This window comes from Planococcus citri, chromosome 5 (assembly GCF_950023065.1).
Source record: "Planococcus citri chromosome 5, ihPlaCitr1.1, whole genome shotgun sequence".
NCBI classification, from domain to species: Eukaryota; Metazoa; Arthropoda; class Insecta; order Hemiptera; family Pseudococcidae; genus Planococcus; species Planococcus citri.
In genome coordinates this window covers 58,549,107-58,575,361 of record NC_088681.1, presented here as the reverse complement: position 1 = coordinate 58,575,361, position 26,255 = coordinate 58,549,107, and the positions used below count along the sequence as shown (strand labels likewise).

Below are 26,255 nucleotides of genomic sequence, written 5' to 3'. Positions count from 1 at the left end.
CAGCGAATAATTGCAAATATCATAATACCTACGATAAAAGTTCTGCTTAATCAAACTATATATAAAGCAAATATTCCACTCTTTGTTCATCACATATTTAATCAACTTCTTAATATAGATAATTTGCTAAGACTGGTGACTTACAATGTACAGCTTATAATCTTGAATAAATATTAGTAAGAATATTTTCACCGAGTACCTACCTTTATACCAACCAGTGATCATTCGAACATCCTATAAGCATTTATTCTTGTGAAATCGATCCATTTATTCACCTTTTCAATTTAAGAGTTAGACTCACAGTGATAAGTGTAATAGACATGGATAAACGTGAGTGATTTCTCATATATAGGTACCTAGGTACTTAATGCAAAACTAACTCCTACTTACATTAATTGAACATTCCGCATTTCAGCAAAAGTCGTCAAAAATGTAGCAGTGATAGGTGTCGGGGCCGCTGGTCTCGTAGCCATTAAACGTGTAACAGAAGATCACCGGAATTTTACTTGCTGCGCTTTCGAGTTTACTGAAAATATCGGTGGAACTTGGGTATACACTGACAGAACTGGAAAAGATGAATTCGGAATACCAATTCATTCTAGCATGTATAAGAATCTAAGGACTAATTTACCCAAAGAAGTCATGATTCTGCCAGAATTACCGCATGAAACTCCGACAGATCGATCATATCTAACTTCGGATGAAGTTTTACAATATTTGGAATATTACACAGATTATTATGATTTGAGAAAATATATCAAAGTAGGTACCTACAATATTTTGATCACTTATTAAGTACCTACGTTTTACCAACACTAAAAGTTGCATCACGAATCGGATTATTTTCAGTTTCGTCATTTTGTAAAAAATATCGCCCCAATGCCGGAGGGAAAATGGAAAATTGAAGTTATCGACTTTAAGAATAATCAGAAAGAAAGTGTTTACTATTTTGATGCTGTTATTGTGTGTGTTGGGTATGAATTTCAATGATACTGTATTCGTTTCAATTATTGAGCATCTAATTTTAGACAAAAGCGTTTGAATTGTACAGAAAATTTAGTAATCCGGTCATTCCAAAGATAACGAATATCGAAAATTTCAAAGGATTCCAACTGCATAGTCACGATTATAGAAAACCTTGTAAATTTAAAGATCAAACGGTTGTTATTATTGGTGGCAAATCTTCGGCGTTGGATATTTCGTTTCATATGTGTACAGCTGCGAAGAAAGTAAGGAACAGAAAATTTTTAAAGAGAGTATTAAATAAAAATATAGGTACTTACTCGTATATCTTTTTTTTTTTTAATGTTAAATGTGCCTTTTTTGCAGATTTTTGCCCAGGTATTATAACGTCTAAATTAATATACTCTTTCCTATTCATTTGTATAGGTTTATCTGAGTCATCACAACGATAAAATTCGTCATATCCAGTTCCCCAATAATTTGGAACAAAAACCAGACATTAAAGAAATACAAGATGGCGATATCGTATTTGTTGATGGATCAAAAGTGTCTGCTGATACAATTTTGTATTGTACAGGTACCTTTGCCTATATTTTAACCAGCTCCTTTCCTACTCCATGACTGACAGTGAATGATTGTTTCACAGCTTACAAACAATTCAATCTCACCTATGTCTTGTTATTGATAAATATTTGTTGATTATTTCAGGATACACTTGTAAATATCCTTTCCTCGATCCCAAATGCAAAATCACAACGGAAAAACAAGTAGTTAAACCGCTTTATAAACATTCTATCAATATTGAACATCCAACGATGTGTTTCATCGGAATACCTAGAACTTGTCCAGGATTTGCATTGTTTGATTTACAAGTATGAACTTATTATTAACTACCTAATAACGAAAGTTTTTCTTCTCTATTTATCTTAGCTCGTCATTTAATTACGTACAAACAATTTATTTACAGATTAGTTGCTTCTTGAGTGTTCTCGAAGGAAAAGCTACATTACCTAGTAAAGCAGAAATGCTCGCTGAACTCGAACGTGACATAAACGAACGAAGAAAAATAACAGGAAATGAGAAATATTATCATTTGCTGAACGAATACGCTGTTGATTATTGCGATTCGGTTGCAGAATTTGGAAAAGTGGCTAATGTTAGGCCAGTGGTGTTTAAAATGTGTTTCGAGGGTTTGAAAAGGGGTGTCGAAGAGTTCCCTCATTACAGGAATAATATTTATCATATAATTAATGATCGAGAATACGTGTATTATAAATGAATTATCGTTACATAATTATTTAATATTATAATCAGTAAAAAATTGGCATTTAAAAATTAGAAAAAAATTGCATAATGTGATCTTATATGTCATCTTTTCCATCAGTACTCGTCTACCTACCTAAACTTTTGTTTTTTAAATACATAAACGAATTCTGTTAAACCAATGAAAATCATGAATCATTACACCATTTCATTTAAAAATTCTCTATAAATTTTCAGTATCGTTGAATTGAATTTATCACTCGTGATAGTCGCAGCTGCAGACAAGATAATAAATTCAATTTTTTTCTTCTTCTCGAGAAGTTGACGTTATCTGATAAAAATATTTATGGTCAACAATGAAACAACACTTGGTTTTTTTTTTTCAATCTGTTTAAAAAACAAAGTGAATGAGAAGTTTCTATGATAAAGAGCTCAATTGAATACACGTAGACCGTGCCAGGTTTTGAACGTGGATTACAAAAGTATATCTATACCTATCTTGAGAACAAACGTCGTACCTACCTATTTTTAAATATGAATGAACGTAAGTTTATCGTTTTTTCTCTCTCATTACTTAAACTAAATCGAATATTAACAATTTTAATTATCACTCTCAGCTTTCGTAGATTCCTTATCATTGTTTTGTATTCTAGGAAAAGCTATGAAAATAGCCATCATCGGTGCCGGACCAACAGGTATTGCAGCCACTAAACGTGTCATCGAACCGGATCACAATTTCGCCTGCTGTACTTTCGAGCTATCCGATAGAGTCGGTGGAACTTGGATTTATAGCGACGATATTGGCAAAGATAAACATGGAATACCGGTTCATTCGAGCATGTATCAAAATTTAAGGACGAATTTACCCAAAGAAGTGATGATTTTGCCAGATTTACCCTACGCGAGGATAAAAAATAGGTCTTATTTGGATTCAGATGAAGTCGTGCAGTATTTCGAAGATTACACGGATTACTACGGTTTACGAAAATATATTAAAGTAGGTATTATTTTAATCATTATACAATAACTTGTAAATTTTAGGTAATCAATGGTCTTCTTATGAAGCTTATTGATGATGTGATCGTGTGCTGTTTTTGTAGTTTCGTCATTATGTTAAAAATATCGCACCAATAGCCGGAGAGAAATGGAAAATTGAGGTTATCGATTTGAATAATAATAAAGAAAGTATTTATTACTTCGATGCAGTTATCGTATGTGTTGGGTAGGTACGATGAATTTACACAGAAATCTAGATTCAATCCAGCAATTTTTTTTCAAATGAGCATATTTTCACTTTGTACAGAAAATTCAGCAATCCATCAATTCCAAAGATTAAGAATATAGAAAATTTTGGCGGATTACAACTGCACAGTCACGATTACAGGGAACCGTCAAAATTCAGAAATCAGACAGTCGTCGTGATCGGTGGCAAAGCTTCAGCGTTGGATATCTCATTTCAGTTGTGCAAAACTGCTCAAAAAGTAAAACGTTTGTGTAGGATCATAAATTTTTTTTAATTAATTTTTTTTCAAAGATAACTGGACATTTTTTTTGAAACGAATGAATCTGAGTCGAAAGAGAATAGAAAAATGCCTCAAAAGCTCAAATTTTAGACACTAAAGTGCATTTTTTGATTTTTGGTAAATTTTAAAAAATAAAATTTTGCCCAAAAATGGGGAAAAATCAAAATTTTACCAAATTAACCTAGAAAACCTAAATTTGATGTGTTGATGCTTTATTTCTGATCTCGATCAAATCGATTGGAATCGCTTCAAACCGTTTTGAGCTGTTTATGAAGCCTCTAACAAATTTTTGAAACTTGAAATTACCACAAAATTTTACCTATAATGAAGTTGGAAAGCCAGAATTTACTTTGAAACCCCAATTTCAACATTTCGAGTCGATTGGAGGTGGTTTCAAGCTGTTCTGAAGCCTCCAGCCACATCCTCTAATCGACTCATTTTGTTGAAATTCAAATACTTATACGAGTAAAATGCATTTCAACTTTTTAAACTTCATTTTGTAAAATTTTGAGGTAATTTCAAATTTCAAAAATCTGCTGCGAGCTCCAAAAGGCCTCAAAACGGTTCGAAACCATTTTCAATTAATTTACTAGATCAACAAATGGAGTCCAAAGCGAATTTCAGCTCTCTAGGTAAATTTGGTAAAAATTTTTGATTTTTTCCATTTTCGACCCAAATTTGATTTTTAAAGAATTTACCAAAAATTCCAAAAATGCACTTCATTTTTAAAAATTTTATTGGATGATGAATTTTTGCAATTTTTTTCAATTTAACTAAATTCGGTTTCAAATGTTTGTCTATCAATATGAAAAGTATTTCAAAAATCACCGACCCAAGTGCAAAAAACTCAATGATTCGGCTCCGTTTACTCTTAAGAAGATACCTGGACTTTTAATCTAACATAATACTGAACGTTATTTTCGTTTTCAGGTTCACTTGAGTCACCATAATGATAAATTTCGTCAGATTCCATTCCCGAGCAATTTGGAACAAAAACCAGACATCCAAGAAATTCGTGGTAATGGAAATGTTGTTTTCGTGGATGGTTCGGAGGTCTCGGCAGATACCATTTTATATTGCACAGGTATAGGAATTTAAATATTTAAAAATGAACGTGATCTCTGTAATTCTCTTCAATAATTCCATTCAATTCGTAGTAGCTTAGTCCAGAATCAAATGTCTAAATATTTTCTCGATTCGATCCTTTGGTGTCTCTCTGCGATCTCCAGCTCCTCTCCACCTTTTAGAAAAAAAGTGGAGGACTGAGGAGGGGAAGACTGAAGAATCAAATTTAATAAATAATCAAACTTAGCTAGCTTGATTAATGCAAATCGACACATCACACCACATTTACGTGATTTTGGAACTTTCTCTAAGATCATGGTAGAGCTAATTCAAAAAAAATAAGTAAATATTTGAACTCGATGGCCTTGAAAACTTCACAAACAACACGATTGCATGTCATTTTAATTGTTTGATATTTTGACCATGGGTATTTAGAAGAGGTAGGGGGAGGGGGGAGGTTTAGAGCTGTCAGACCAAAAATATAAGCCAATTTGAACTCTACGACTCTAAATTACACTAACAATCGATGTCTTAATATACGTACTTCACTTTAAAAATTATTTTGAATTTTCACCAAAATCGAAAGCCCTTATTCCCCCCTTCCGAGTGTTAAAATTTCATTCCGGAAATGAGTTTGTGGGGGAAAAAAGACAAAAAATAGTTCTCAACATAACGTAATTTTCTTAAATTATAGAACATTAGATTTCAAATAATTATTGTTGTAATTATCACGAATAGTCAAGTTTTCAACTCGAAAGGTCAGTTTTGAGATTTTTACAGTCTGATGGTCTAAAATTTAATTTCCTATTTATTATTTTCACGTTCCTCCAAAAAAATTAATTGCATGTTCAACCAGTCGAAAATACTCCAAGTCTTCATAATTGAACATTTCAGAAAAAAAACTCAAAGAAATATGTATTGGTGTCGAAAGAATTGCATACTCGGTTCGCCGTAAATAATACGAGTCGTATTTACGGCGAACTGATTATGCAATTTTATTAACACCCATGCTTGTTTCCAATCTATTCCATATAAACTGGAGCTAAAATGGTGTTGGGTCCTTGAATTTCTCCCCGATGTGGTTTTTTTTTACGAGTTTCCTTCAATGCTCTACCACAATCTTCCTCCTCAACCCACTTCCCATCTACATTGAGAGTGAGCCTTGACTTGGAGCGAATCCGTTGGCAGAGTTGGAGATTTAAAATCGAGAATCACAGCTTGAAGAGCTAAAATTTTGAATTCAAACTTTCATAGTGAAAAATAAATTTTCATAGAAGAATAAAAATGCTGAAAGCAATCATTTGGAAATTTGAAAAATATACACTGAAAACACTTTTTTGTATTTTTCAAACAAGCACTCCTACAAATTTTGAATAAAACTTAAAATAAAATCAAATAGTCGAGGAGCCCGCTTAAGGATCTATTGCATCCCCCCCACCCGTCGATCCTCCGAGACAACTTTTTTCATAAAGGGGGGGTTCTGAGGAACATTTCTAGCCCTCGTACTCAAAAAAAAAAAGTGGCCTTACTTACAAAATGGTGGCCATTTTGATTGACAGGTCAGCCGAAATCGCAGATTTTGCGTTCCAACATAGGACTTGCACAACATTTTTCAAACCATACAAAAGTAGATCGAAAGATCAGGCAAAAATTTCTCACCTGTCAAAATTTCGATTGCTAAAGTGCGTTTTTCGATTTTTGGTGAATTTTTGAAAATCAAATTTATGCCAAAAATGAGGGAAAAAATCAAAATTTTACCAAATTGACCAAGAAAGCTGAAATTTGGGATATACTCTATTTTCGACATTGCAAATCGATTGGAAACGGTTTCAAACCGTTTTGAGCAGTTCTGGAGCCTCCAGAAGATTTTTGAAACTCGAAATTTTCACAAAATTTCATCAAAATGGAGCTGGAAAGCTGAAATGTATTTTGCAAACTAATTTCAATACGCTGCAAAGTCAACTGCAGGGGGATTTCAAGTCGTTTTGGTGCCTCCAGCGATTTTTTGAAAATTACTGGAGCCTCCATCAGATTTTTTGAACTTTAAATTTGTACAAAATTTCATCAAATGGAGATGGAAAGCTGAAATTTACTTTGCAATGGTGATTTCAAATAGTTTTGAAGCTTCCAGCTACTTTTTGGAAATTTCAGTTTTCCAAAAAAACGCCATACGACCTTTCAAAAAGTCGTTGGAGGCTCCAAAACGACTTGAAATCCACCAGCAGTCAACTTCGTAGCGTATTGAAATTAGTTTTCAGAATGAATTTCGACTTTCCATCTCCGTTAAGTTTTAAAAATCTGCTGGAGGCTCCAGTAATTTTCAAAGAATTGCTGGAGACTCCAAAACGACTTGAAATCCATTGGAATTAGTTTGCAGAGTAAATTTCGATTATCCAACTCCATTTGATGAAATTTTGTGAGAATTTCGAGTTCTAAAAATCTGCTGGAGGCTCCAGAACTGCTCAAAACGGTTTGAAATAGTTTCCAGTCGATTTGGCATGTCGAAAATAGAGTATATCCCAAATTTCAGCTTTCTTAGTCAATTTGGTAAAATTTTGATTTTTTCCCTCATTTTTGGCCTGAATTTGATTTTTAAAAATTCACCAAAAATCGAAAAAGGCACTTTAGCACTTGAAATTTTGACAGGTGATAAATTTTTGCTTGATCTTTCGATCTACCTTTGTACGGTTTGAAAAATGTTGTGCTTGTCCTATGTTGGAACGCAAAATCTGCGATTTCGGTTGACCTGTCAATCAAAATGACCGCCATTTTGTAAGTAGGGCCACTTTTTTTTGAGTACAAGGGCTAGAAATGTTCCTTAGGACTCTCCCCTTGAGAAAAAAGTTGTCCCGGAGGATCCACGGGGGGGGAAATGGCATAAATTATCGATTGTTGTCTTTGAGCTACCGAAGTCGATTTTTTGATTTTTAGCCACTTTTTAAAAATTACTGTTTGAGCCAATACATTTATAGAGCCTTTAACAAAAATTGATTCTTCTCCAAATATTTCGAATTGCTCCAGAAAGTGTTGCAATTCACTTTGGCAGCTGAAAACTCAATCCATATCATTCCAAAGCAGTTCAAAATTGGGTAGTAATGTTGCCCATTTGATAACTTTCGTTCCAGGATACGTTTACAAATTTCCTTTCCTGGACCCCGAATGTAAGATCGTCGTAGAAAATATGGTGGTCAAACCTCTATACAAACATTTCATCAATATCGAGCACCCTACAATGAGTATTATGGCAATTCCAAGAACTTTTGCTGGTATCGCAATATCTGATTTACAAGTAAACACTACTCTACAAAATACAGGGTGTTTCGCCAAAATGTACCTAGTACCTTTTACTAACAATGTCAGTTTTTTTTTCAGGTAACCTGTTTTTTGAACACATTAAAAGGAATAGTAAAACTACCCAGTAAAGCAGAAATGTACGCCGAATTTCAACAAGATTTCAACGAGCGACTCAAAATAACCGGTGATGAAAAAGAATACCACATGTTGGATAAATATTCTCGAGTTTATTGCGATTCGGTTGCAAAATTTGGCAAAGTACCTCCAGTTAAACCAGTGCTTTTTGATATGATAGTCAACAGCATGCAAAGGTCGCAGAGTGATTGTATGAATTACAGGAATACGATTTACGAGGTGGTCGATGATGAAAATTATGTTTTGAAGGAATTAAATCATAAATAATAAGTGCCTACCTATTTACCTATTCAATATTAATCAACTGATTGATATACCTACCTAGTTACCTACCTACCTACCTCCGTATGTAGTGTACCTATCTATTTTATTATTTCTAATATGTATAGATATTAGATATATATGTATTGAAATTCTTGTAATACAAGGGAACCTTTTGAACTCACACTCTGCCACTTGAATCACGATTTTTTTTTCGAAAATACCCCCTCTTTGATGACCCACATCTCCCTTCCAAGGCACCTACGGAACTAATTTTCCTGAGATACTTTCAACTCAAAATTGTGAATTTGAAATAAATACAGAACATACAAAAATCAATTTTTTTAATAAAAAAAAATGTTTAATGAAAAAGTTCTATATACAAAAAAAAATTAAATAAATATTCACAGCATTTTGAGGGCATTTAAAAGTCATTATCCGTTTTATACGAGAAATAATTTTTAAACGGATTGTACGGAGTTGACGAAACTCTATTATAAGATGGTTGGACATCCGCACGTAGTATCACAACACCTGTGGACAAAATAATAATAACCAATTTCAATCATCACCGTTAATTAAACATGCACTTTTATTAATCGTTATGTACGAGTAGGTACATCTATATGTATAATAGATTAGAAAATATCAACAACTACCTGAGGGATTGACTTTGACTTTAATTTTAGTTTGTGGACTAAGTACTCCGTAATCCACATCTTCATATAAGTCCTGAAACATGAAACTCATTGTATCAAGTTGCATTTTATATTGTTCGAATTAATATAGAAATTCAACTCACTTCTATTCTATATCCTCCTGGGGCTAATAATCCCATTTCGGCTAAGGTAACTGCAACGTCCGATGGTGTACCATCTGTTCTTCTGTTCAAGAAAGCGATCGCATACGAGAAAAAGTTCTGGAAGAACGGCGTTATTGGTCTGGCCCAGATTTCTATTCCTTTGTGCTGACATATTACAGTACCTCCAGTTAAAAATTACACCATAACTAACTTATTTGTAAGTACATATAATGCTAACTATTATATAGGTACAAAATGACGTTTGTTTTTGAATTTCCCTCGTTTTTATCTCAGCATCTCGCATCGCTGTGAGTCGAGTTAATTCATTTTGTCAAAATAAATATACCTTTAACCAAAGTATTCCTAGGTTCCATATAAATACGAATACATTAATCTTTATTTAAGTATCTCTGTTAATTCGTCGAAAGCGATTCAATTATCATCAAATTACCTTGTAAATTCTTCTTCCTTGTATTCCTAACGGATCTTGATCGACTGCGATTATTTTACGGTTTTGTAAAATGGCTTTGTATTCGGGTCTTATCGTACGGAGATCAACGGACATTAAAAGAGGCGCCGCTAGAATTGCCCACATCGCCATTTGCGTTTTACTTTGTTCGTAACTTAAACCGAAGTTACCAACGATTAACTGGAAATCAAATAAAAAAGTTATAAAGACGTATCTAGTAGGTACTCGTATTTATGATTTTGGGCTATTTTTAGTCGATTACCCAGTAAACAGAAATGATTGGAACTTTATGATTGAAAATTTAAAGGTAAAATTTTAAAATGATGTTGTGAGGGCAAATTACGATTCGAGATTACGTAAAATTTACGATCGACGTAACTTTTCATACAGACTGACAACCATTTTCAAAATTTAGAATACCAATGAGAGTTTGTCGAAGGTACTGCACACAAAAATACGCCTTCACACATAAATTGAAAGGGCAGTGCGAAGCGTAAGCGGGATCAAATTGAAAAAATAAGGCCATATTTGAGTTCAGGACCTTCAAAAACATATTATTCGATATATCACATGACTTTGTAACATATCAATCCCAATAAAGGAGGATCTGAGGGCAGAGGGACGGAGTGGAAGAGGTCGTATCCAAAAAATAAGGTCAAAATCGAGTTCAGCGTCCCCGAAAACATAGAATTCGATATGTCACACGACTTTGGCCATTTTTTTCAAATTTGCCCTCAAAAGGGGGGGGGGGGTCAAGTCCATTTTGAGAACAGAATAATATTCCAAATAAACACAAAAAGTGAAGCGGGTGCATCGATGATTATTTTTATGTAATTTTAAAATATAGGTTGCCCTTGGAATGTAACTTTGAAATTTGAACTTTCAATTGAAAAGTTCAACTTTCACTCTCCAGCTTCTAGAAACTTCAACGACCCCCATGAATTGCTCAAATTTCCACTTCACAATTTTTTTTATTTACCAAAAGTGGTCGTGTAACCAATCAAAATGGGTTAAAATTTCACGCTGAAATCAAAAATGACGATTTTTTTATTCGAATTTCCCACCACCCCCTCACCCCCTCCACACTTGAACCCGCAGACACAATTTTTTTCACTTTGACCGTGTGACCTATCAAAATGAATTGAAATTTCGCACTGAGTTCGAAAATGACGATAGTTTATTACGAACCCCCTCCCCCCTCCACATCTGTACCCCTCAGACACCATTTTCTTCAAGTTTGATCGTGTGACCTATCAAAATGGATTAAAATTTTGCACCGGATTCGAAAATGACAATGGTTTTTCACGAACTCCCACCCCCTCCACACTTCTACTTCTCAGATACCATTTCCTTCAAGTTCAATCGTGCGACCTATCAAAATGGGTTAAAAATGTTAAAATTTCACGCTGAAATGAAAAATGACGATTTTTTTGATTCGAATTCCCCACCTCCCCTCCTTCCACACTTGAACCCGCGGACACAATTTTTTTTTTACTTTGACCGTGTGACCTATCAAAATGAATTGAAATTTCGCACTGAGTTCGAAAATGACGATAGTTTTTTACGAACCCCCTCCCCCCTCCACATCTGTACCCCTACCCCTCAGACACCATTTCCTTCAAGTTTGATCGTGTGACCTATTAAAATGGATTAAAATTTTGCACCGGATTCGAAAATGACAATGGTTTTTCACGAACTCCCACCCCCTCCACACTTCTACTCCTCAGATACCATTTCCTTCAAGTTCAATTGTGTGACCTATCAAAATGGATTAAAATTTTACGCGGGATTCGAAAATGACGATGGTTTGGTACGAACCCTTTTCCCCCTCCACACCCGCACCCCTCGGACACAATTTCCTTCTGGTTTAATCGTGTGACCTATCAAAATAAGTTAAAATTTCGCGTTGGAATCGAAAATGACAATAGTTTTTCACGCCCCCCCACTCCTACTCCTCAAATACCATTGCCTTCAAGTGCAATCGTGTGACCTATCAAAATGGATTAAAATTTTACGCTGGATTCGAAAATGACGATAGTTTTTCACGAACCTCCTCCCCCTCCACACCCATTCCCCTCGGACATAATTTTCTTCAGATTCCACCGTGTGACCTATCAAAATATGTTAAAATTTCGCGCCAAATTCGAAAATTGCGATAGTTTTTCACGAACACTCTCCCCCTCCACACGTGTGTTCCTTAAATACCGCTCTTTACAGTTCAACCGCGTGTGACATATCAAAATGAGTTTAAATTTCGCGCCAAATCCAAAAATTACCATAGTCGTTGTCGAACCCTCTCCCCCCCCTCTACACCCGAACCCTTCAGACACCATTTTCTTCCAGCTTGATCGTGTGACCTATCAAAATAGGTTAAAATTTCGCGCTGAATTCAAAAATGTTGGTCATTCTGTTCGAACCCTCCTCCCATCTTACAACCAAACCCATCAGAACCTATTATCTACCAGTTGGATCTTGTAATCTATCAAAATGGGTTAAAACTGCAAACAGAATTCGAACATAACACCCAAAACTCTGGCCTTAAAGTTTATTTTGTAACCTAGATCAAATCAACTTGAAGTTTCAAGCGGATTTTTGAAAATTAAATTCCATTGTTGATACTTGAAATATTCCCTAAGAGTCATTCTACATACCTATATACTGATTAAACCAAAATTTCCAAAATGTCTTTCAATTTTTTTATGCTTTACTTGTCGATAGACGTCATTAACCGATGCCAACGTCTCTGCGATTTTTTTGATGGGCACCATGTTAAAAATTTTCAAAATGGCCACCAATTGAAAATTTTAAACTTTGAAGATGTAAAAAAATTAAATTTTTAACTGAAAGCACCTTAAAATTTCTAATAAAAATGGAAATATGAAGGAATAAAGATATAATTCTGACGAAAAAATGTTCAAAAATAGCCCTGGTTATAGCCATGGATTTTTTTGAATTTTTTATGGCAATTTTATTGTAAGGTACCTATTTATTCTCAATCTTTGAAAATTTACTCAAAAACATTAAAAAACATCTTCCCAGCTTTTTTTAAATTTCTGAACAAATCATTTTTGAAGATTGTGAAATTGTGAATAAATACAAAATCATGCTAAAAAATTCAATAAACGTGCAAAATTACTTTCAAAAATCTTATTTTTTTTCATAACGTAATAATACCAATCAAATGTGCTTCAGGATACTGATGAGAGTACGAACATCCCCTCACCCTCCCCCTGTCCAAGTTCAAATTACAAAAACATCAAATTAATTATAACCTCAGCTGCAGGAACTTGAAGTTTTCAATTGGTAGCCATTTTGAAAATTTTTAAACGACCTTCTTGCTCACAAAAAATCGTGGGGATCTTCAATTTGAACCTTTCGTCATCATTTGATGACCTCTATCGACGAGCTGGCTGCTTTGAAATGGAATAAACCCTTCGTATTTTTGAGCTTTTTTTGGCACGAATGTGTGTATTTGCATTTTCCATCCAGAAACTGGGCTTTATTGCTTTCGACATATTTTTCTCTATACTCAAATTACCCTCAAAATACATAAATAGGTATTTGAAATATAAACTCACCATATCTGGATCATTCCAATGACCAGGACCGGCATTTGGAACTATCGTGTCTTGATTATTACCATAATAATCAATAATGCTTTCGAGACTAGTCCACGAATCTTGTATATCGTCGAAATTCCTCCACAAATTACAATTTTCAATAATGGACGAATAATTTGGCTGAAAATTGAAAAACAAACACGTCAGGTCTTTTTCCAAGGTCCAAGGTACGAGTAAATACGCTTCACAATTCCTACACCTAAATGAAATTCTGGCAATTTTATCGAATTGATGTTGCGTTCCATTATATGATTTACGAGGACGTTGGATTGGATTTTTTCGCAAGATCAGAAAGAAAGAAAAAAAGTAGTGCATGCGAAAAAACTGGCTTTATATATTGTTTCGTCATCATCACGTACAAATGCGACGTCGACGTCGTCGGCGGCCCACCTTCCATCGTTTAAAGACTCATATCGATGATATTCATTAATGATCTTCAATACTTGGCGAAGTAATTACTTAGGTACTTTTTTTTATTTGTTTTCTCTCTTTCCCATTCCCATCGTATACCTACCAATAATGTAAGTACCTAACACTGGGTGAAAAATACACACAGAGGAGGCGAATCACACACATAAAACTAGTTTACCATTAATTGGCTAATTTGGACGACGAAATGTCAATATTATTATTACGAGTACAACGACGTTGGTGGTGTTACCATTTAACTATGTCATTGGCTTACTATGTCATCAAATTCGTAGCGAAAATTAAGTTATTATATTTCCAAGGTTAGGAGATTGTATCGAGATTCGAGTAGATTGCATATCATTATGATTTACCTGCATTCCGGAATAAATCTGGTATACTGGCCAACTACAAGAGTATATCATCGGTCTTCCTGTACGATTCAGATGAAAACCAAATTCTGGGTAACCTGTAAAATTAGGTCAATGAAAATATTTTGATATGCGAGCATTTTCATCACTTATTGTTACGATTTTATCTGTACCTTTATCCATCTCGTGAGGATGGGAGTAACATCCGTCTAATTTCACATAATCCACATCCCACGATGCGAACGTATAAGCGTCTGATTCCAAATTACCCAAAATTCCTGGATACCCTGCGCACGTGTAGTTTCCAAAATCTTCGTAAATACCGAATTTCAAACCTTTCGAATGAACCTGCATGCGGACAAACAAACGGAAATATTTTTCAAGGTTTAGTGAAATACTCTATACTCTTTTTTGTTATACATATTATTGTTGTTGTTATTATTTGTTTCCTTATTATATGTACACGTACGATAAATTAAGTCGTCGTATGGCGATTACCAGGACGAGTGTTTTTATCGCCTCTTTATACGTATTACGTGTGTGTGTGTGTGTGTGTGTGTGTGTGTGTGTAGCTAGGTTTATAAATCTTTTTGTCGGCGCGATGTGATATTACGATTATAAGTACTATAGGAAGCAAAACGTACGATAATTTGAAATTAAATTGCAATTTATGCTTAACGCGTTTAATTATTCATCCATAAAATTACTCTCTGGTTGGCTCTGCGGCGTGTAATGTTTGTAATAAACATGGTCGCGTTTTATTCCTGTGAATTATCACGTATGCAATTTTATTGGCGGCGAATTTCAATGTCTATGTGGAGGCGGTTTAACGCCATGTTTTACGCTCTACATACGCGGAAATGCATCAAAAGTCGACTATTTTATGAAAAAAAAACACAAGAAAAATAGCATAAAATAGGGTTTTATACTTGGCAGATGAGAGAAGTGTAGGTGTAGAAAAAATCTGGCTAGATATTATCGATACGAAACGAATACGAATTTTTTCATTTATTGAAATTTTCAGCAGGTTTGGAAAAAAGCCAGGTTTTTTTATAAATCAAAGAATTGAATACAATGATTCATTTCATACTCGTAATCTAGGTCGTGTCAATATAAAAGACTCGAGCTGACGTATTTGTTTCAATGACTTTGTTTTTCATTACTGATTTTTTTTTTCGTCTAAATTTCGAATTTTTTTCCCACTTGTTTCCTCTGTTGAGAGTATTTTCAAGGTAGAAATGGTGAATTGGGAATATGTAATTTTTTTCAGTTTGGAAACTAGATGCATTCGTTGGAAAATTTGAATTATATGTACGTACCATTTTGGGAACTCTTGAGCCCACTTTTAGTACGGCATATGACAATAGGAGTAATTGCACCCCCCCCCCGGCCGATCATCCGAGACAACTTTTTTCTGAAAGGGGACATCCTAAGGAACATTTTAAAGCAAACTTGCCCCAAAAAAAGTTGGTCTCACTTACAAAATGGTGGCCATTTTGATTAACAGGTCAGCCGAAATCGCAGATTTTGCGTTCTAACATAAGACTTGCACGAAATTTTTCAAACCTTACAAAGGTAGATCGAAAGATCAGGCAAAAATTCATCACCTGTCAAAATTTCAAGTGCTAAAGTGCGTTTTTCGATTTTTGGCGAATTTTTGAAAATTCAATTTAGGCCAAAAATGTGGGAAAAAATCAAAATCTTACCAAGAAAGCTGAAATTTAGGATATACCCTATTTTTCACATGCCAAATCGATTGGAACCGGTTTCAACCCGTTTTGAGCAGTTCTGGAGCCTCCAGTAAATTTTTGAAACTTGAAATTTCCCAAAAATTTCATCAAACTGAGATGAAGAGTCGAAATTCATTCTGCAAACTAATTTCAATACGCTACGAAGTTGACTGCTGGTGGATTTCAAGTGGTTTTGGAGCCTACAGCGACTTTTTGAAAGGTTATATGGCGTTTTTCGGAAAATATGAAATTTCCGAAAAGTAGCTGGTAGCTTCAAAACCATTTGAAACCACCATGTAGTCTGCGAAGTAAATTTCAGCTTGCCAACTCCATTTGATAAATTAATGTTGCGGGAATTTCAAGTTTCAAAAATCTACTGGAGGCTTTAGTTATTTTCAAAAAGGTCGCTGGAGGCTCTAAAATGACTTGAACCCACCTGAAGTCGTCTTCAGAGGGTGTTAAAATTGGAGTGTAGAGTAAATTTCAGCTTTCCATCATCTCAATTTGATGAAATTTTGTGAAAATTTAAATATTCAAAAATCTGCTGGAGGCTTCAGGAATTTTCAAAAAGTCGCTGGAGGCTCCAAAACGACTTGAAATTCACCTGCAGTACTTCGTAGCGTATTCAAATTAGTTTTTAGAATGAATTTCAGCTTTACAACTCCAATTTGATGGAATTTTGTGGGAATTTCGAGTTTCAAAAATCTGCTGGAGGCTCCAGAACTGCTCAAAACGGGTTCAAACCGGTTCCAATCGACTTGGCATGTCGAAAATAGGGTATATCCCAAATTTCAGCTTTCTTGGTCAATTTGATAAAATTTTGATCTTTTCCCTCATTTTTGGCCTAAATTGGATTTTCAAAAATTCGCCAAAAATCGAAAAACGCACTTTAGCACTTGAAATTTTGACAGGTGATGAATTTTTGCCTGATCTTTCGATCTACCTTTGCACGGTTTGAAAAATGTTGTGCAAGTCCTATGTTGGAACGCAAAATCTGCGATTTCGGCTGACCTGTTAATCAAAATGGCCACCATTTTGTAAGTAAGGCCAACTTTTTTTTTGGGCAAGTTTGCTTTAAAATGTTCCTTAGGATGTCCCCTTTAAGAAAAAAGTTGTCTCGGATGATCGACCAGGGGGGGGGGGGTGGTGCAATTACTCCTATTGTCATATGCCGGGCACATTTTAAAGTTGATTTTTTTCACATTGAATTTAAAAAAATAAAACTTCTGAAAATTTTACAACTCTTTCTTCCCCTTTTCAACTAAATCTTGCGTCGTACCAAGAGTCCAAAAATTGCAAGAAAAAAAATCAAAAAATTTAATAAAAAATTTTCATCTTTCGAAATCTTAAATTCTCACCTCGCTCGGTTTTTCCAAAGGTTGAGTTCTCTCTGTACAAACACCTCTCAACATTGAAAAAATCAGAAAAAGAAAGAAAGAAAGAAAGAAAGGAAAAAATACCTACTTGGAGGGAAAATCCAATTTTAAAAAAAATTCCTGCGTTAAAACTTCTCAAAATGATCTCCTTTTAGAAATGGGGAGACCCCCTTCTGTTTCTCAAGAAATATTGGTCTTCTTGAACAGACCCCTTTTCCCCAAGAGTTAAAAAAAAATACTACTCAAGAAATTAAAAAGAAATGAGTTTGTCAAAAATTCTCAATTTTTAAAAATCAAAGACGCATAAACATTTTTTTTTTCTAAAAAGAACCCCTCCCCCCTTAGTTCCTCAATTGAAATTACTAGTAGTTTTGCAAACATTTTCAATTTAAGTCCAAATTTTCCAGAATGGTCTCTTTTTAAAGGAAGACCCCCCCCCCCTTATTTCACGAGCAACATGTTTTTCCCCATGTCCCTGATTTTCAAAATGAATTGAAAATTTATCAACGTAAGTATTGCATGAAAATGGAAAAGAAAAATTTTTTTCAAAAAATTCAAAAACTTTTTGTTGCCACAAACAGGAAGAGCAATTATTTTGTTTGATCTAGACTGACAGAATGACTGTATTTTCTTGAGACTCGTTTCACTTTTTTCATTTCATGTCGAATTAGAGACCTTCGTGCGGAGGGAGGCAGATAATTTTCAAAAAAGTCATTTTTATTAAAATATTTTTTGGAAATTTTCGACGATTTTTCGAAATTTTTTCATTTTATCAAAGTCAAGTTTTTTTTCAATTTGGAAAAATGTTCTGGATGATAACAATTTTTTAGAAATTACAATACCTATAATGATGTAATATTTTGATTTTATATTAATCTAGACATAATCTGGAAGGGGGTTTAGGGATTCCCAAAATCGTGCAATTCAATTTCTTTACTTAGTAAAAATTATTTAGAATCTAGAAAAAAGTGACAAATTTAGTCAAAATTTGGGTTGATGATGAAGTTGGACGTCTTTCATAAGGGCCAAAATTGACCAATTTAGGCTGAAAAGATCGTAAAAAAATTAGTTTTTTCACATTTCAAGTGGTTATCGTGAAATTCCGTGAATGAAGTTCTAAAGTGATTTTTTCTCCAATTTGTGGGCGATTATAGCTGAATTTTAGGAAAAATAAAATTTTCAAAAAAAGTTAATAAAGAGCATTTTTTTGGTAAGATATCGTCTGGTGTCTCTAAACGATCATTTCACTCAAAAAAAATCGCAATTTGACTTTTTTTAGATCCTCTAAAGCGATTAAAAATTCTCGAAAAAATTTGAAAATTCACGAGAGGTTCCCAAAAAGGTCTAATTGCAACTGATTTCGAGTCAACTGATTAAGAGAACATACCAGACGTCATCTTGTCGAAAACCTCGCTGGTTGGGTACCTGTCTTTTTGATTTTTTTTGTTTTTTTTTTTTTGGAAATTGCCAACAAATTGGTAGAAAATTCAATTTTGAGATGACACTTTTGGAATTTCGTGGTAATCACCTAAAATAGTCGAGAAAGTGCTCAAAAAGCATCGCCCAAAGTTGCAAGTTCTGAAGTTCATTTTTGGTCCCTCCAGAGTGATTTGAAATTTCTGGAGAACATTAAAAAATTTGCTAAAAGCTTCAGAATGACCTAAAACTAGTACTTGTTGATGTGTGAGAGTTGAATTTGAAGAAATCATTCAAATAGGTTTACTAATTATATTTCATGAAAAAGTTTAAAAATCGGGTTTTAAAACCTTTTTTAAAAAATTTAAAAATTTTCAAAAATTTGCCAAAAATCCAAAAAGGAACTTTAGAATTTTAAATTTTAGTTACAGTGGCTTCGAAACATGCTCTTTCGATCTAGCTTCGTTTCGTTTAGATTTCCATTTCCCAAAAAAGTACACTTTTCAAAATATTATACATCTTGTCTGTCAATTATTTCACCATCACATCCCATCTCATATCTAAAGTGACCTGAATTTAGCAATTTTTTCGAAAAAAATTACACCTCGATGTGTATAGTTTGACCCTTCTGTCGTATGATTATCTCGTTACAATTCCAAATAAATAGCATTTTTGGTATTCGACGGATTTAGTGTGTACTAACCCAAATCGATCTACTTGGCAAATAGAGCTGGATTATTGCATAAAAAAAATCGTTAGAGATAACTATGGTCACGATAAGTCGTACAGTCATTTAATAAGTCACGATTTTCGCGGAAACTAACACGATGCAGTGAGAGAAAAATTCGTGTAAATGTACCTACCTACAGTAAGTATAGCCTATACCTACAGAGTGTTGATATAAATAATAGAAACCTACATAATATTATTTAAAAAAGAAAAAAACGAGAAAAAAATCTCTTTTATATAGTACCTAATTAATCTGTTAGTAAATTTTTTTTCACTTCAGAAAACCACAAAATAAAAGTACTTTAACAATTTTGTTCTTTTTTTTTTTGTTGTTGAAAAATTTCTCTTTCGACCAATGTAAATATTGTTAAAATGTAAATACACATACGATAGCGAATAATCTATAATCCAAGATCATCAATGCTAAATATTATACAGTCACGAAATGAACATAAAACTTATTAAAATTTATCCAATATGCAATCTCGATTATACAATTCCCAATACAAAAATAATATATAAAATCCGCGAGGCCTGCCAAACGATATAATTACACAAAAGGTCACTGATCAGTAAAGCACGCATTATAAACAGAACCCAGATGAACTCTTGTGGATATTTCTAGCATTTTTCGTACGAAAAAGTACCCATACCCATAAGTCTTTCTCAAACAAAAATATCTACATACCAGTTTAGCAGGGTAGATCACGAAAAATAAACGTCACGTTGGAGGGTTTTGACCAAATTCGGTGGAGATTCTCATTTTGAATTGAAAATTACTCACAATCAGAAAAACTTTTATGTAGTTCCGGAGGTGCTCCGAAGGGAAATACAAACCCTCAAAGAAAGGGCAATTTTTTAAAAAATTCGGCCCCACCCTATTTGTTTGGGAAAAAAATGGCTCAGTTCCAAAAGATTGTACATATGTGAGATTATGGGTCAATCTAGGCCATTGCCATCAAAATTCAAGACCACTTTAAAATTCAGTAGACGTACTGAACGCTTGAAAATTTGCAAATTGCTTATTTTTGGGTATATTCGTATTTTGAACATTTTTTCCTCACAAAAATGGCATTTATGGATTAGGCTATGACATGGAAAAATATAATTTATAGAAATGAAGGCATATTTTGGTGTTCTAGTGGCAGAGGGGGGGAGGAAACGATGTGTCGTAGGGGAGGGGGGTAAAACTGAAATATTCCCTAATTTTTTCGCCGGATTTTCCCACATTTTTGGTTCACCCCCCCCCCCACCTACCTTTAGTATTTTTATTATAATTAGCCAGACGTGGTTCGAAGAAATTTTGGAAGGGGAAGGTGGAAACAAAAATTATGAAGGATTTTAAAATAAGTTCAAGAACTATGCTTTTATATTTGACAAAAAATTTGAATTACTTATTCTACGTATTTCAAGGTTTGTACTGAAATCCAAAATCCAAAATTCGCTATTTTTTCGTTTTTTTTTAAAACCTTAAATCAAATTTGAAAAGAGAACAGAACATTTTCGGTTTTGCCCCACCGAAGTGAGGGCGAAAGTTTCAGAAAATTTACAATTTTGTGAGGTACAAAAAAAATCATTATTTTTCAATATCTCGTATAAGAAGTCTCAACGCCAAAATTTTGTGCTTTTTGGTATTTTTGAACAAAATTTCGAACTTTTTTTCGTTATTTGGGCCTTTTTTGCACCGATACCAATCCTGTAGGTATTGATTTGGTTGGGGGGAGGGGGTGTTTGTAATTACTTGATTATTACACCCGTCGTGTGAGATTTTATATCAAGTTTTTCAATTAGATCTAAGAATTTTTTAATTTCGGAAGGGTGGTCTGGTATGAATGGGGATCTTTCATTTATTTGTCGGGATAATCTGTGCTGATGTAAGGAGGGACGGTGAAATAGAAAGTGTTGGACAAATAGAAGTTCTGGCAGGCAGAACTGCCATGTGGGTTGTGCGACCCTTTCATAGAGATAATAGTGGGTGCTTTTTGTGTGGCCAATTCTCAATCTAGTTACAATGATTTCTTTTCGTCTATTTAGTTGGGATAAATTTTTCCAAGGTTCAGTGTTTTTTTTTGTGTTGAAAGAGCTTGTTCAATGTTTGGAGGGACCAAAAGTTTTGCCATTTCTTAAGTGTGCTTTGGGTGAAGATAGATTTGAGCTCATCAGCTGTGATAAATGTGAGAAGAGAAAGAGTAGTGGCGGATTATCCATGTACATATACGTATCTAAAATTTCATGCTCAGAAAATAGATTTTGGATAGCAGTTAGTGAGCTGAGGGAGTCACTCTGAATTAAGAAAGACTTATTTTCTGATTCATAAGTGAGTATATCACAGAGACAGTGGAAAATAGCTATGAGTTTGGTATGTAGTGTAGATTGAAGAGCAGTTATGGATTTTAAAATTTGAAATTTTATCGTTAATAGAGTAGGCATACCCTGAATGAAGTGTTGGTATAGTACCTATTTTTATCCATCTGTAAAGCAGAGATTGAATTTTTTGTATTCTGTTAAGAGTTCAATATAGTTTTGTTTTATTACTAGTGGAGAGTGGCTATTTTTGAGTAGTTAATAAGCTGTAGATTGACTTGAGGAGGCTATAAAGGAGCCAAGAGGGATATAATATTGGTTTTTGGATGAGAGTTTTAGGATGGATTTGAAGATCATTCAACATTGTGATGAAGTTAGAAATGGGCCCTTCTACATACATATATGGTCAAAATGTTGGGGGTTGGGTGTGGGTTAATTGAGTTTTGGAGTGGATGGGAAGGGTTGGTGGGTGCATTTGAGATGAATTTGTTTGTTATGAGAGTTCTTCTAAAATCTGGGTGTAATTCTGCAGCTTCATAATAAATGCTATCTATTTGAGGGGAATAGAAGGCTTCTATACAGATCCTTAGGGCTGAATTTTGAATTGTTTTTAGGATATCAGAAGTTTTATTTGAGATATTTGCACAACATGGGCTTCCATACTCAATTTTACAGCGAATTAGAGATTTATACAGCAGGTACAAGTGGAGAAAAAGTTTTTGAATTTCTGAATTCTTCGTTCTTGAAAATTTTCGAAAAATTGTACGATATAGAATTCAAAACTGCCCAAGTAAAACGACAGAAAATGCTTTGAAAAAATTGATACCTAGTTCTAAGAGTGAAACAAATGAAGCAAAAAGTTGATTTTCATGGCTCCAAAATTTAAAATTTTTTAATATAGTTTCCGGGAAATTAAATTCTAAAAAATTTAAATGAAAGCACTACTTAGCGAAAGGATGGTGAAAGTCTTCGAAAATTTTATTAATAATTTCTCAAAAGTAAAAAACTTTATTTTCGATGTGAGTAGTAAATTTTTCAACCCTGCAGCTTTCTTCAGAGAAAAGAAATGGAAAATGATCCAGTCCGAGGGAAGCGAGGGCAAAAGCTACGAAAAATTGATCATTCTTGAATTTTTGATGATGCAAAATGTTGATTTTCATAGCTTTAAGCATTTTCAGTTTTTAACAAATTATATTTTTTGAGCGAGGCGAAGGCAAAAACTCTCGAAAGTTCACAACTCTTCATTTTTTCAGTAGGCTACATAATTTTTTAAATTTCTAAAAACAAAAAAAAAACAACCAATTTTGGTAAAAATTTGAAATTATCGTTTCCGAATTTTTGGCCAAAAATTGGGCATTTCTCGATATCTACATATTTCAGTGGAAGTTGGAACTTTTTGGCAGTATTAACTGGAATGCATTCCAGGGATATTTTTTGGGAGGAGGGGGGATTTTGAAGTAAAACAACATTATTTTTGCTGCGAGAAGACCATTTTTACACTCTTTCTGATTTTCTCTGCTTACCTACACAATTTCTTACCAACTTGACCAAATTTCCCAACTTTTTCCAACTCACCCAAATTCCCAACTTTTCACTTAAATTGTTTTATCGGGGGAAGGGGGTGTGTGAGACATCCCTCCTCCCTCTCCCCCTCGAATGGTCTCTGTCCAGTGATGCCAATTTCATAAAACCGAAAAAATTTGATAAAGATGAGTATTGGCTATTTTTTTTTTCGATTTTTTGAAATTGGCAATGATAGAGTTTGATTGAATTAGTTTACGTCGACTCAGTATCTCACAGGTTGAGTAGAGGCCAGAGCGAAAAAACCACGATTTTTTTGAAAATCACCCCCCTTTAAGGACTCATATTTTGCCTCCAGGGGCATCTCCGGAGCTGAACTTTTTTTTCAGTCACTTCCAACTCAGAATGAAAGTCTCCACCAATTTTTTCACGATCCACCCTAATACTAAATGAAAAACACAACAGTACCATGACGATTTTAATACCTGACAATAAAAGTCGTCCAACAGTTCTCGATTATTTGAAAACACCTTCGAATATTATTTTATCGATTTTAGCGCGTGGCCAAGTTGATATTTTAATTTCAATAACACAGCGTTTGGTTTTATTCGAACATAAGCCAGACAAAAATGATGGCACAATTTTCCAACAAGCATACGTAAGGAATATAGGTACCAGTGTATACGATATGTGGCAAAAATAAGCGAAAAAAAAACACCTCTCACACACAAACACACAATGTGAGGATGGAAGGGAGATACGTATACCTAATCGAAATACACAAACGAGTGAAATGAGAAAAGGTTTTTCAAGCATGAGAAAAACAATATAATCGAGTGGTTGTTAAACGAAGCACAGACGGTACTCGTGTTATCGTTCGATAAAATTATATTTCAAAAACAACAAAAGAAGATTAATTGGAAAACATTTAAACGTTGTCGACTGTCGAGCTATAGGTACCTAAGCGAGAAAAATACTCCTCCGTAGATTTCTCTCGCGTTTTTACCCAAAGCCTGTATACTTTTTAGTATAGGTATAACTGGTATAAGTATATCCTTCAGTATGCAAAATAATCTTTAATGTATAAGGATGTAGTACCTATCTGTGATGACGTAACTATACGATATTTTAATTCGAACAATACCTTTCAGCATTATTGTTTATTCACGACCAATAAGAATACCTATATCTACGTTTGAAAGAAAACCCTCGGTTTGTTATCAAATTAAAGATCATCATGGCCGGACGTCGCCTATCTGTCTGTCTATATACGAGGTTTTCTCATTCCATTCGTATTCGCGAGACGACAAAGATGATCAAATTATAATAGCTGCAGATGCAGCCGAAATCGATTGACAGGGCTATTTGGTACGTCTGTCTGTGTATCTACATCTCGTCGAGTCGCGAAGAGAATGCTTTGTATGCTGTTGATAATTTTATTGAACACAAGCACACCACACATCACATACATCTCACACAGCATCTTGTACCACGTCATTATTATGTATACGATGCCATCGAAATGAGACTTCGTCGAACTCGTCAGACTTACTCTTGTTTTATTTACCTTTTTACCATTCGTATTATTTGTGTTTTCATTTTTTTTTCCATTATTTTATATTTCATGCATAATATTTCGATTAAGTATGGAAATTTTTACTGCTCTGCAGATCTTGCGAGCGAAAGCGTTAAATGTCGATAATTATGAAATTACGAACTATACGTGGCGTCGTCGTCTTCGTCGTCATCGTGCGGTAGATACCGTTAATTTGTATATTATTATGACGTTTTTCAAAATTATATGTATCTCTACCGATGCGATGCAAAATCAACGTTTCGAATCAATTTCTGTTCTAACCGAGCGATATGTACGATGAGTACGAGTATGATGAGACGTAACATGATTTCGACGTATATTCGAGTCAAGCCTACGTAGTCGACTTGACACTATCGCCAGTGATGTAGGCCTAATGGGCGCGTAGGTTGTCGTACGACAATCGTCGTAATGCGAAAAGTTTGCCTAGACGGCTGTAATCAAGGCGTACAAATGACTCATAGTCTGGCAGACAACTCAAATTGAAAATCAATGGCGTCATTATATACAATATACTTACACCGATGAAGCCAAAATTGTGAAACTTTTTTCACACACACTCGCATGTGAGGGGGGGGAGGGAGAAGGAGGTGAACTCGTATAAAAGTAGGTATTTTCACCATCAATTATTAAAATCGTTAGGAAATTTCCACGAAAAAATTCCGCCAAATGATATGAATTTTTCAATTTCTCAACTTTTTAAACGTTAATGACTTATTTCCTCGTGAACTTGAAAAGTTGAAATGTTTCAAGTTTCAGCTTTCGAGTTCGAAATTCTTGGAATATCGAAAAATACGTCATTGCGTGGGTATTATCGTTTATAGTATTTTGGCGAATGTCAGTCGAGGACGATTCTCCTTCAACCCTTTTACATAAATAAGTACATATAGGACTCGTGTTGAAAAATTTATCGATTTAAACGATAGGTATTTTTTTGAAACAGAAAAATTTTCTCACCGAACAAGAGAAAATCGAAAAATTATTTGAAAATACACCATTAATGCAAATTTTACCTGCTGAAATTAATTTTTGGATTTTTTGGCGAATTTTTAAAATTTTATACTTGGGCTATTTCGTGTGAAAAAAATCAAAATTTGATCAAATTAACGTGAAAGGCTGAAATTTGGTTTATACTCCATTTTCAATATCGTGAGTTGATTAGTGAAGGGTTTGAGCCGTTCTGGAGCCTCCAGCTGATATTTGGTTACTCCGTGTTTCGAAAAAATACCATAAATAGGGCGATGAAAGTGAAATTCAGCCATCATAAATTCGAGTTTAACTCCTGTGTGACCCTTTCAATCGATTTAAATTCGTATTTTTAAACCTACATATTACGTTTGTGCTGGATCGAAGTTGATATTTTCTCCAGCGATGGATTACTTACCTATTATTGAAAATATGAAAAATTCGT

The 26,255-nt window shown here is 34.2% G+C and overlaps 2 protein-coding genes across 2 annotated transcripts in view; one reads left to right on the top strand and one right to left on the bottom strand.

Annotated features, from left to right (window-relative positions):
- The first annotated feature begins 170 nt into the window (after positions 1-170).
- On the top strand, positions 171-9,710 carry LOC135848403 (uncharacterized). Its single transcript, XM_065368303.1, has 13 exons — positions 171-330; positions 416-762; positions 850-974; positions 1,052-1,229; positions 1,390-1,540; positions 1,672-1,835; positions 1,931-2,240; positions 2,844-3,223; positions 3,327-3,448; positions 3,530-3,707; positions 4,680-4,833; positions 7,940-8,103; positions 8,187-9,710. Exons 1-13 carry the CDS (start codon positions 321-323, stop codon positions 8,508-8,510), a joined length of 2,607 nt encoding a protein of 868 aa, XP_065224375.1. The 5' UTR covers positions 171-320; the 3' UTR covers positions 8,511-9,710.
- Positions 8,832-26,255, bottom strand: part of LOC135846446 (alpha-N-acetylgalactosaminidase) — a 59,502-nt gene continuing 42,078 nt past the window's right edge. The window contains exons 4-10 of the mRNA XM_065365541.1: positions 14,348-14,522; positions 14,178-14,272; positions 13,354-13,515; positions 9,758-9,955; positions 9,307-9,471; positions 9,164-9,236; positions 8,832-9,038 (exon numbers count right to left, since the gene is read on the bottom strand). Coding sequence (XP_065221613.1) covers positions 8,929-9,038; positions 9,164-9,236; positions 9,307-9,471; positions 9,758-9,955; positions 13,354-13,515; positions 14,178-14,272; positions 14,348-14,522 — 978 coding nt within the window. The 3' untranslated portion in view covers positions 8,832-8,928. The remainder of the gene's footprint in view (positions 9,039-9,163; positions 9,237-9,306; positions 9,472-9,757; positions 9,956-13,353; positions 13,516-14,177; positions 14,273-14,347; positions 14,523-26,255) is intronic.